The following is a 13841-nucleotide window of genomic DNA, read 5'->3' as shown; positions in this document are numbered from 1 at the left end:
GTTTTTTTTTTTTTTTTTTTTTTTTTTTTTCAATATTTTATTATATTTTATTTTAATAATGTCATTTGCAACGTTTTTAATAGTTTTCTTTAATTTCATTTGGTTAAAATGTCTTACTCTTTTAGGTCATACTGTAATTTCCAAACATTATTAACAGAACATTTAATAAATAGAATTGGAACAATTAATAGAACAAATTAGTTGTAATAAAATAGACATATAAACATGTGTGTATACAGTGTATACGTAAATATATGTGTATACAGTGTGTGTGTGTGTGTGTGTGTGTGTGTATATATATATATATAACATTATATATATATATATATATATATATATATATATATATATATATATATAATGTTATATATGTTAGATTCGATTAATCTAACATAGACACAGTTAATCGATTCGACAACACTAATTACAATTAAAATGAATAGAGCTAAATTTTATTTTATTAATGTACTGTATTTGATATTGTATTTTTTGCAGCGTTCTAAATTGTTTTCTTTAATATCTTTAAAATGTCCTACACTTCTAGGTCATATTGTAATTTCAAAACATCATTTACAAAACAGTTAAACTTACTTAATAGCGATAAAAAAAAATCTAAAACTAGTCTACAGAACCAATCAAACACTGGCTTGTTCACGTAAACCTATAGTTGTCTTCCAAATGACGCACTATACATTAGTATCATTCTGTTTATTTTGTCATTCAGCATCAGTCTAACAGCAAGAAAATATGTACAGTTGCCTGGAAACAGGATGGCTTAATTTACCCCACTCTCCCCTATATTCAACTTATTCCTTTGAAGATAATCCTAGATGCAAACATTCATTGTGAGCTACTACATTTCTCCTCCAGCGTGCGATTGTTTTCACCCCCATTGCATATAAACTACATGTTGTGTGAAATCGATGATTGTGAGTGTATCTAAACCGTGTCTTCTGGCGTGAAGTGAATCCCTCTACTGTGGGTAGAATCTGACTGTATTTATATCAGATTCTTCTGCTACATCTGGACCTGCTCTTCCGTGATCGCGTCGATCTGAAGGCTTGTGTTTGCGTGTGGGGCGATTATCCTCCCAAGATTGCAGTGGGAAGAAGAGACCCCCTGCAGACCACAGGAACCTGGGGGTTTCTCCACATATATTTGCTCACAAGCACTCAGGCCTGCAGAACGATGATGCTCGTGGAGACCCAAATGGCTTGTCAGTGGAAGAACACGTGCTGGGACGTATCTTGTCAACACCCACACTCGAACGTGCACTCGTAGCCATGGAGAACCTTCAGGATTCACACAGTCCTGATGTTTTTCAGCACTAAAATAGCACAAGAACAGTATCTTTGAAATCACAGCTAGATGCCGCAGACATATTTTTAGTAGCTGTTAGCTGGAAGAAAGAACAACGTGACACTAATACAGAGGAAGTTAAGCGATGGTCGCAGGAGACGGAAAGGGAATTAAATTAGAGGCAGTTTAGAGGCCTGGGGAAGGCCACAAATAGAAAGATGTAAGTGTTTCTAACTGGTCCCATTTTATTTAGTCTCACATAGCCATACTTTGAACGGACAGCATCAAGTCTGGTCCACATCGCAGCTTATCTTATTCTAACCTAGAAATGACTACATGCTTCAGGTAAAAGTAGATGTTGAAACATTTTAATTTACAATTGAAAAGACAAAACAGTTTAGTGCCATTAAATCCGTGCATAAAATATTACTGTTTGAAAAACTGATATTGTGCTTCTTATATCCAATAAACAAAAAAAATGCTAATAGTGGCCAATACTGATATAGTCAGATATAAATGATGAATCCATATTGAAATGCCTTGTCTTTTTCTGTTGTAGTACCTAATACAAAAAAAGATTCTATAACAATAACAAAATAATGCTCTGTATCCGCAAACCGTTGTATAAAAATATATAAGAGTCGTGCATTGTTTCAGACCTGATGACTATTTTAAGAAAAAGTAGTACTGGTTGATTTATAGACATTCACAACTGTTTGTGTTTGGTATGATGCTGGCCAAGGCTACATTTATTTGATTAGAAATACAGTAAAAACAGTAATATTGTGAAACATTTTTACAATTTAAACTCACTGTTTTCTATTTGAATATATATATATATTAGGGCTGTCAAAAGATTAATCGCGATTAATCGCATCCAAAATAAAAGTTTGTGTTTGCATAATATATGTGTGTGTACTGTGTATAATTATTTTGTATATATAAATACACAGAAATATTTGCATACATATACTGTATATATTTATATATAATTTATATTAGATATAAATATACATTTTTTATATATATATATATATTAAATATATACAACATGCATGTGTGTGTATTTATATATACAAAATAATTATACACAGTACACACACATATATTATGTGTAAACAAACTTTTATTTTGGATGCGATTAATCGCGATTAATCTTTTGACAGCCCTAATATATATATATATATATATATATATAGTGAGGAAAATAAGTATTTGAACACCCTGCTATTTTGCAAGTTCTCCCACTTGGAAATCATGGAGGGGTCTGAAATTGTCATCGTAGGTGCATGTCCACTGTGAGAGACATAATCTAAAAAAAAAAATCCAGAAATCACAATATATGATTTTTTAACTATTTATTTGTATGATACAGCTGCAAATAAGTATTTGAACACCTGTCTATCAGCTAGAATTCTGACCCTCAAAGACCTGTTAGTCTACCTTTAAAACGTCCACCTCCACTCCATTTATTATCCTAAATTAGATGCACCTGTTTGAGGTCGTTAGTTGCATAAAGACACCTGTCCACCCCATACAATCAGTAAGAATCCAACTACTAACATGGCCAAGACCAAAGAGCTGTCCAAAGACACTAGAGACAAAATTGTACACCTCCACAAGGCTGGAAAGGGCTATGGGGAAATTGCCAAGCAGCTTGGTGAAAAAAGGTCCACTGTTGGAGCAATCATTAGAAAATGGAAGAAGCTAAACATGACTGTCAATCTCCCTCGGACTGGGACTCCATGCAAGATCTCACCTCGTGGGGTCTCAATGATCCTAAGAAAGGTGAGAAATCAGCCCAGAACTACACGGGAGGAGCTGGTCAATGACCTGAAAAGAGCTGGGACCACCATTTCCAAGGTTACTGTTGGTAATACACTAAGACGTCATGGTTTGAAATCATGCATGGCACGGAAGGTTCCCCTGCTTAAACCAGCACATGTCAAGGCCCGTCTTAAGTTTGCCAATGACCATTTGGATGATCCAGAGGAGTCATGGGAGAAAGTCATGTGGTCAGATGAGACCAAAATATAACTTTTTGGTCATAATTCCACTAAACGTGTTTGGAGGAAGAAGAATGATGAGTACCATCCCAAGAACACCATCCCTACTGTGAAGCATGGGGGTGGTAGCATCATGCTTTGGGGGTGTTTTTCTGCACATGGGACAGGCCGACTGCACTGTATTAAGGAGAGGATGACCGGGGCCATGTATTGCGAGATTTTGGGGAACAACCTCCTTCCCTCAGTTAGAGCATTGAAGATGGGTCGAGGCTGGGTCTTCCAACATGACAATGACCCGAAGCACACAGCCAGGATAACCAAGGAGTGGCTCTGTAAGAAGCATATCAAGGTTCTGGCGTGGCCTAGCCAGTCTCCAGACCTAAACCCAATAGAGAATCTTTGGAGGGAGCTCAAACTCCGTGTTTCTCAGCGACAGCCCAGAAACCTGACTGATCTAGAGAAGATCTGTGTGGAGGAGTGGGCCAAAATCCCTCCTGCAGTGTGTGCAAACCTGGTGAAAAACTACAGGAAACGTTTGACCTCTGTAATTGTAAACAAAGGCTACTGTACCAAATATTAACATTGATTTTCTCAGGTGTTCAAATACTTATTTGCAGCTGTATCATACAAATAAATAGTTAAAAAATCATACATTGTGATTTCTGGATTTTTTTTTTTTAGATTATGTCTCTCACAGTGGACATGCACTTTCCATTGTTTTATAGTGCATGCAGCTTGTCTGATGTAAACAGATCCACGTGTGTAACTGGTGCGATGTCTCCCCCTGCAGGCCGGTGTCTGTGGCTGTGAGGAGGGTTACACTGAGGTGATGACGTCTGATGGAGTGTTGGACCAGTGTACGGTCATACCAGTGCTTGAGATCCCCACCGCGGGAGACAGTAAAGCTGACGTGAAGACGATCAGAGCACTCAGCCCCACTCAGCCCACCGCCAACCTGCCCGGTCGCGCAGGACGCACCTGGTTCCTGCAGCCCTTCGGACCTGGTGAGTTCTGAATGGGCGCAAAGACTCATATTTTCACACTAACTACTGCTAACTATCTGTAATCCTTTAACCCTGTATGTGGCTGTTTGCTTTGCTAAATACATTTTAAAAACACACAGTGACCACAAAAAAGTATTTGGACATCACAATTGCCTTTGCAGCACATACAATAGCACATCATTTGTAAGCACTTTTTTTTTTAAAGGGCTTAGAAAGTGTTTCACATTCTTGTCTTTAAATTTAAAGGAATATATTTGTACAAACTACACCTTGTCGCCCATAGATGTAAGGTTAATTGAAAAATGATCCATGATTTGTTTGCATATGCCACTTGATTTGGTATTTTGGCATCTATGCAATGAAATTCAGATTTTATTAAAAGGGATCTATTATTCTTTTTTACATTTTCATCTTTCTTAGTGTGTAATGTTGTTGTTTGAGTATGAAAAAGGTCTGCAAATTTACAAAGCACAAAGTCACTCCAAAAAAGGGAATTATTCTCTAAGCAGTGTGCATTGTTTCTGAACTCCCTGAAACCTCCATTGTAGTCTTGAGTTTTCTTCCGGGAGCATCCACGTCAAAATATTCCTCATTTTAGATAATTCACAGCCAAGGCATACGCAAAAAAAAAAAGAGCTGAGGCTTGTTTGAGTTGCGTTAGTAGCGTGTTGAAACTGGCGGTTATGTTAAGAGGCGTGACATTTCCGAAACACGCTCGAAGCTGTTGACCAATCACAACACACTGGTCCAGTTGACCAATCAGAACACATTGTGCTTTTCAGAAGGAAAGGCTTCATAGAGACAGGAACTAAACAGAGCGTTACTGACAGACTGAGAAAAGAGGTGCCGCAACAATGTAAAACATGTTTTTTTTGATCATTCAAACATGAAAACCACTGCAAAAAAGGGCATAATATGTCCTCTTTAAAGGGATAGTTCACTTTGAAATGAAATTTTGGTATGTTTTAGCATACCAGAAGGGCATCCAAGATGTAGGTATCTTTTTTTCCGCAGTAATTTCAATTTTGATATTTTTAGGTCAAACCGTTCTTGTCTGACAGTCATATCATGCAGGTCTGTGGTCACGGTCTCAAAGAGCATGCACAGAGTCCAAATTAAAACAATTCCCCATCGTCCAAATTAAACAATTCCCCATCGTAAGTACACATTGATGGCCTAAGACACGAAACGAGCGGTTTGTGTGAGAAAACGAACAGTATTTATATAGTTTTTACCTCTTACAACACAACCACGTCCAAGTGATCTGAGGGCGCGGGCGCTTCCTGCTGTGTGGCGTGTACGCAGACTAGTGCATAGATGTATATACACTAGATGTCGCATTAAAGACATTCGTTCCAATGAACTGCCGTAGCCAAGGCGACCTCTAGTGTATATTTCTATGCACCAGTCTGCGCACACGACACACAGCAGGAAGCGCCCGCGCCCTCAGATCACTTGGACGTGGCTGTGTATAAGAGTTAAAAACAATATAAATACTGTTCGTTTTCTCACACAAACCGCTCGTTTCGTGTCTTAGGCCATCAATGTGTACTTACGATGGGGAATTGTTTAATTTAGATGATGGGGAATTGTTTTAATTTGGACTCTGTGCATGCTCTTTGAGACCGTGACCATAGACCTGCATGATATGACTGACAGACAAGAACGGTTTGACCTAATAATATCAAAATTGAAACTACTGTGGAAAAAAAGACACCTACATCTTGGATGCCCTTGAGGTAAGCTAAAACATACCAAAATTTAATTTCAAAGTGAACTATCCCTTTAAGTGTATCTTAAGTGTCCAAATAATTTTTGAGGCAACAATAACATCTGAAGGTCCAAAAAAGGAAGGGGTGTTCCCAGCATGTAGAATAGAATGGCTTTGACTAGTTTTGTCTGTTGTCTTGGTTATAAGCAGCTGAGATGCAGCTGTATCATTGTGTTGATGTGTTGATATGTGTGTGTGTTTCTGCACAGATGGCAAACTGAAGACCTGGGTGTATGGTGTGGCAGCTGGAGCTTTTGTACTGCTGGTGTTCATTGTCTCCATGACTTATTTAGCCTGGTAAGAACATTCGATATAACAACAAACTAGACACTGTGTTCCTTTCATAAATCATCTGCTTTATTCCATTCATCTTTAGTTACATCTAAGTTACTTTGCCCTGCACTGCAAAAATCATTTTCCTAATCAATATTTTTGTCTTGTTTTCCACTAAAACATCCTAGATAAAACTTTAATAATAAAACTTTACTTTCAGGGAATATATTATAAAATATTATTATTATTTTTCCTGTTTTGTGAGCATAAACCTCACTAAATCTTGTTAAATGTATGCTGTAGACAAGAAAAATCATCACCCATGGGATAAGAAACTTAAATCAAAATATATTTTATATAAGTCAACGATATGCTTGTTATGTTTTAACTGAAAACGAGACAAAAATACTGATTTAAAAAAGCTTATTTTTTTCAATTGTCATTCTTTTCCCATTTTTCTCACTTCTTCATTTGTCTCCCCAACCCCTTCATATCTATCAGTTTTTGCATGCTGGCCCGGCGCTCTCCTCCGAGCCCGGACCCTTCCCTTTCCTCTGTGGTTTGGGTCGGACCCAACGGCCAAGAGCTGGAATATACCTGTCCTGACTGTCAGCACATTGAGACTCAGTTCCACTAGAGCTCTCAGCTCAGCCTCATCACTCATGGCCTTGCCCAGTGGCCAATCATGTCCATCACCTATGCCTTCTCACTGTCACATGTGCCTTTCTGACCAATCATATCGAGCTGTTTGGAGGAGGTGAGCTGGTAGATCAACCGTTAGAAACAGAATGTAGATCAATCGTGTAGCTTTATATATATAGTACACTACTTTACTTCAAATAAATAAATAAATAATAATAATAATAAAAACTATATAAATCTGAGAAGAAACAATTGTTTTAAAGTTGTTTATACTTACAACAAGTGGAAATAACCTGCTGGTGCAGACAAGATGCAAGACACATTCTCTATAAAAATCTGTATGGTGTGATTTACAAGACTAAATGAAATAAATATGTAATGAGATTACTAAATTTGTCATGGAATGTTGCAATAAATAAATAAATACAAATGAAATGTAAGCTTAAATTAAGAGGCGTGAGATGTATTTTCTGTAAAAATGCAAAATATTTAAATAAAATGAAAACTATAAAACAAATACATTCCAGCATTCCATGACATGTTTAATAATTGTATTGTATATATATATATATATATATATATATATATATATATAATTCAGTTTGTTAAACCACTCTGTAGTGCACTGTTGCAAGAATATTGCAACAATATGATGTTTTAACTGGGAAAATTGGACACAAATACTCGTTAAGATTAGTATTTTTTTGCAGTGGATCCATACAAATCTAAAGATGACTAATATATATATAAAGAACTTGGTCATTTGGCCAATATTTTAGCCAGATTTTATGCCCACACTGCCCCCTGATGGTCAGGTCTGACATAGCCATCATCATCATCATCACCATCATCATCATCATCATCATCATTGAACACTCATCATTTTCTCACACATTATTTTTTATTATTAAATGATGCAAAACACTGATATGTTTATTGAAGTTCACCTATTAATGTTGATAGTTTAACCTATTTACAGAAAAGTCGTTCTTAATGACGTTTAAGCTAAATTGGTGACACTGAGGTTTAGAAGATGTTGTGTTGACATGTGTCCCTATCTCTGTGTCATAGTACTCGCTAAGGTAAGTTTGGTTTGTAGAGTTTAGCGGGCTGGAATGTGCTGCTGGCTACTTCCCTGTTCCTTCCATCGCTAAAGCATATGCTTCCTGTAAAAGTTAGCATGGCAGCTAATTACTACTACTAATAATTAATAATCAAAGCTAAGCTTTTTTAGGCATCTATCTTCATGTCTTAGCAGAAATATCTCTAGTTGAATATTTAAAAGCTGCAAAATAATGCATTGCACACTTAAATGTGCTGTGCTGGGTTATTATATTAACATTATCATTACATAATATAAAATATATTATTTCAGTTAACAGGTAGTCAAAAGTTTAGAAACATTACTATTTAAAAGAAGTCTCTTATGTTCATCAAGCCTGCATTTATTTGATCAAAAAGACAGAAAAAAATAAATAAAATAATAATAATTTATTGTTTTATTGTGAAATATGATTACAATTTAAAATAATGGTTTTCTATTTGAATATACTTTAAAATATAATTTATTTATGTGATGCAAAGCTGAATTTTCAGCATCATTACTCCAGTCTTCAGTGTCACATGATCCTTCAGAAATTATTCTAATATGCGGATTTATTATCAATATTGAAAACAGATGTGCTGCTTAATACTTTTTTTCTAATCTGTGATATTTTTTTCCCTTTGATTAAAAAAAAAAAAAAAAAAGAACGGCATTTATTTAAAATAGAAATATTTCATAACAATATATACTAACGTTAAAACTTTTTTTGTGTCTTTTTTTGAAAGAAATTTATACTTTTGATTCAGCAAGGATGTGCTAAATTGATCAAAAGTGATAGTAAAGATTTATATTGTTAGAAAATATTTATATTTTGAATAAATGCTGTTTAACGTTTTATTCATCAGTGAATCCTGAAAAAAGTATCACAGGTTCCAAAAATTATTTATTAGAATAAATATAAATGTATTAGAATCTTTAAATAGAAAACCATTATTTTAAATTGCAATAAGATTTCAAAATATTAGTTTTTTTTTTTTTTTTTTCTGTAAACATTACAAATATAATATTTATAAATGTTTCATTGGCAACTAGCTGATATATATATATATATATATATATATATATATATATATATATATATATATATAGCTAGTTGCCAATGCAACATTTCTCATTTTCATTTAGTTTAACCTGATGTACTAAAATAACTAAAAAAAACAAAAACAAATTAAAAACCTAATAAAATTACGAAAACGCACAACAAAATTTCTAAAACTTAGAAATGGAAATGAACAAAATCATTTGAAATATGAATTAACATCATAATATTATCTCAATAAATCATAAAATAACATTGGTGCAGTGTGCAATGCTATAGTGGTATACGCTACAGTAAATTCATCTACTGCATGATTTAAAAAAAAAGATATTTTACTAAAGCATGGCAACCAGCAGCATTGCATGGACGTCTAACAACACAGAATACCCCCAAAAACACAAACGCAAGGCATTTCAATGATGCAAAGTGATAAAACACTTCAACAAACAGATGCAATAGATATAAAGGTCACAGATTTAAAGCAGAGCCATACAGTGTAAGATGTTCTAGAAGGTCAGATCTCTTCAAAGTTTATTAAATATGTGCAGGTAACCAATCTTGCTATCTTTTTGCATCTGTGAAGCAAAAATAATATTGCTTTTTATTAATAGCTATTTTGTTTTTCCACAGCAAAAAGCCAAAGAAGCCCCAGAGAAGACAGATGAACAACAGACTCAAGCCTCTGACTCTGGCTTACGACGGCGACGCTGACATGTAGCCTAACCGCGTCCACTCCGCACTACAGATACTCGCCTCTTTCCGCAGTCGGCCATCGGTACAAGCCTCAAACAAGGAGACTCGCGCAAGCTCACCGACTGCTTTTTATAAGACCGCTAATGGAACCTCAGAGAGAGACTCGATCCATGTTTATATAATGTTTCTCCCCCCCTCCTTTTTTTTACGTTCGAGTTTTTTTTACTTTATTTCACAAGAGCCTTCACAAACTCTTCAAAAATCTTCTTCAGGAAGTCTGCCTTCACCTCTCTGCCATTGACATCTTTCTGTAACATAGTCTTTCGGGAGGAAAGTTGCAGGACCCTTATTAAATTGGGAATTTTTTTTTTTTTGCTGAGAAGCACAAAAATACGCCTGTCTCCTGTTTAGTAAACTCGCACTTCTTGTCAGCTCCTGCAATGCGTCAGTGGCTGTTGGGACGTGTCATGTTCGGAGAACCAAAATACCCAATTTAGAAGCATTTTGAGCGCTGAAACGTTCTGCCGGACCCTCCTCTGCGTCAATCAGAAGGGTAAAAGACTGCAGCTCACTAGCGCCCCCTATAGAAGCTCTGGCCTGCCTTTCTCCCTTTCTCTATTCAGGCTCCATTTTGCACTATATTAGTGCAGCATGAACATTTACTTATAGCATTGCCATAGTAAACTGCCTCTCGCAAAACAAGATGATGTACAGTCTTGTGTTAGACAACAACAACAACAAAAAAAAGAGCGAGAGAGAACAAAAGTAGCCCTTTTTCCTTCTAATGGAACTCACCGATGTTTGTTTCTACATACTTGTTTACTGGTTTCCTCTTGTTTGTGATAACGGGGCAGTTGAAAAGATTTTTTGTGGACTCCACAAACCCCGTCCTGTTGTATGTACAGTCGCGACCAGCCATGCGTTCGCTTTCTTTGCCTGATTGACTCGTGTGTGATTCAGCGGTTCTTTTCACCTTAGAGATCCAGGTCGGTGAAGATTTCATGTCTTTCAGTCTTCTCTGATTCCAAGGGCTCCGTGTTCATAATTCGAGCGCTTTTATCAGTATGATTTTCTGATTCTACTGTGTCTGTGTGAGCCTATTCTGTTCGCAGTTTACATACCATGGCTACCTAACACAATAACGACATGCAATTTTATATCAGCTAGATTTGGAAAAACCAATGCTCTGATCAGTTTGGACAACATTCGTTTGATTTGAGGTTGAAAAAAACTCAGCTCAATAAGTAATAATCCAAAAATACTGTGTTTTGTGCTGGCACATTAGATAAGGGATGATGTACAGCTGGTTGTTATGTAAGGGATAATGTACATCCAGCCGTTTGTTATCTCAGAATAAACCCTGACAGGGTGATCAGGTCTTGCGTCAGCCTGAAGGGGTTTATTCTGCGATAACAAACGGCTGGATGTACATTATCCTGCTTATTACACGGCGACTTGCCACATAAGTACACGGATATATTGCTTTGAGTTTTATATTGCCTTGAGTTGAATACTTTATTAGGTCTTCAAACGCTAGCAGTTGCTAGCAAGCGGCAAGTTCAAACTAGACGGACATTTTAGGGATATGGTACAGTCATACCACTTATTAAACAACATTCCGCCTCATAAATAATAATGGGGATAAGAGATATTCATTTGAGATGAAACTGTTTTAAAATCTTATCTGTTTGTTATCTTATAATCCATTACAGTGTACAAAACAATCGTTGCAAAATGGCAGCTGCTAAAATGGAAACGGACAAATTAAAAGCAAAATATGAATAAATACTATAATATTAATAATACTGGTGATAATGACCGGTTGACTGTACACTGTCCCGCTTATTACACAGTTACTTGCCAAATAAATATCAAACATAGATTTAAGTTTAAATTGAATTAAATGAAATTTTATAATTTTACCTGTATATATCATCAAAATATGAGATGGGAGGAAAACACAAACTTTTTGGGGGGAATGCAAAGGCATTTAAATATATGTTTTCCTTCCAAATCTCATGTATTTTCCATCACCATTAAGGGGCTCCGTATCATCATAAAGCTTCTGCCAAGAAAGAAAAAAAAAAAAGAAAGTCAGCTACAATATAGAGATGGATATTAGCTTCAACACATTGGTTAACTGAGACGCAAGATGGCGCCAGTTGCGTTTGACAGGACAGTAGTGCCAGCCTGATACACAGCATCGCAATGATGGTTGACCAGAATATTCAGAGAGCTGTGTAAGGAATGTTCAGTTTTCAAAGGAAAAGTATAGAAAAAATGCCTTTTTTTTTAACTTGATAAGGGTGCAAGTTATATTTGCCACCATGCCATGAACCTGCATATAGGCTAGGTTATCGCACACCAACAGAATTAAATGTTATGTGGATTCAGATATGACTGAAATGGTCATCACTGTCACCGACCATCTAAACAAATTGGGTAGAAAAGCACAAATAAGTAGGTTCAAAAACCATATCTACAGTGAATGAACTATGGGCGCTATTGATCTCTAAAGGCATATCATTAAATTTGCTTTCAGATACGACGGGTGAAAGGAATGTTTACCTATGTTAATATTACTTGTTTTGTTAATTTGTAAATACATGAATGATCTTTTATTTAATAATGATTTCTTTATTATATATAAATTTGTTCATTTCTTTTTTTACTACACAAAGTGTTTAGTACAAACCTCTCGAAGTGTGTCTGAGAGTATGTGTGTGTTGAGGGAGTGTGTGTGTGACAGAGAGAGAGAGTCTATTGTTACTGATCTTCGATGGGGCGATCCAGGTTACTGTGTGAAAATATTGCTTTCTTCTTTTCCTACAGGTTGTTTATATGTGTCTGATGAATTGCTGATAATAAACCAGAAAAAAACTTTGCTGTACATGTGACTTGTTTCGGTATTAATTTCAATTTAACCTCCTGTTGTTGCATTGTCGGCATCAGAGAAATGCACATTAATATGCCTGGGAAGATAATGCAGGTTGATTATTGTAATTGATTTCCTGTAGATTGTTAAGATCATCTCACTGTTTTTGAGTGGGTACATTCACTCAGTGTGACATGAGAAAGCTGACAAGAATGAAATTGGCACAAAAACTGCAGCAAGTTTATGGTAAAACCCAAAGTACATGGAGTCACTCAACATGAATGTTTTAGGGGTTACTTATGGGCATGTAACATGAAAAAAAAAAAGAGAGAGAGAGAGAGAGAGAGAGATCAAAAGTGTAAAGACATTTAGGCCTATAAAGTTATAGAAGATTTCTATTTTAGGGAGAAATTACATTTAAAATATATTTCAATAGAAAACAGTTATTCTAAATTGTAATATAAGTTCACAATATTGCTGTCTTTACTGTATTTTTGATTACATTTATCAAATAATTGTTTTTTTATATTATTATATAAATATGAATCCCTGTTGCTCATCATACACAAATCAAAATGAATATTCAAATGACGCAACGTCGTTACATTTGCCTCTTGCTGCATTTATAACCAATAATTATCAGTGAGACCAACTCAAGCCAATCAGCATTCAGTATCACTTCACTGTGCCATCAAACGTGCTAGTGACACTAAACTTCAAAATATAATTCCAATGAGATCCAAATTAATTAACGTTTTCAAAACATGTGAAACTTACGGTCATTTATGAATTTGCCTGAATGAATAAGTGGAGTTCAGGTGAGTAGATGTTAGCTACGAGAGGTATTCTGATGATTTACTGTAACAACACTGTAAAAAAGTATTGTTGGTATCAAGGGGATTTCATATCTATGAGAGCATAATTATCATTAAATGGGCAACACTTTTCAATAAGCTTTTACATGAGCTAACAATGAACAATACTTCTACATAATGTATACAGGATGTATTTCATGCACTGTGAACTAACATGAACATATTTATTAACTAACATTAACAAAGGTTAATAAATGCTGTAAGAATATATTGTTAATTGTCGTGTTAGTTAATGCAATAACTACTGCGAAAAAAATGA

The 13841-nt window shown here is 35.5% G+C and overlaps 1 protein-coding gene across 1 annotated transcript in view; it reads left to right on the top strand.

Annotated features, from left to right (window-relative positions):
* Window positions 1–11309, top strand: part of thsd7aa (thrombospondin, type I, domain containing 7Aa) — a 129034-nt gene extending 117725 nt beyond the window's left edge. The window contains exons 25-28 of the mRNA XM_079877811.1: window positions 4096–4309; window positions 6290–6377; window positions 6855–7110; window positions 9770–11309. Coding sequence (XP_079733937.1) covers window positions 4096–4309; window positions 6290–6377; window positions 6855–6990 — 438 coding nt within the window. The 3' untranslated portion in view covers window positions 6991–7110; window positions 9770–11309. The remainder of the gene's footprint in view (window positions 1–4095; window positions 4310–6289; window positions 6378–6854; window positions 7111–9769) is intronic.
* Window positions 11310–13841: the final 2532 nt, after the last annotated feature.

Source organism: Squalius cephalus, assembly GCF_949319135.1.
Source record: "Squalius cephalus genome assembly, chromosome: 8".
In the NCBI taxonomy this organism is placed as follows: domain Eukaryota; kingdom Metazoa; phylum Chordata; class Actinopteri; order Cypriniformes; family Leuciscidae; genus Squalius; species Squalius cephalus.
Note: the sequence above shows the minus strand (reverse complement) of the source record. Positions and strands in the feature narration are given on the sequence as shown.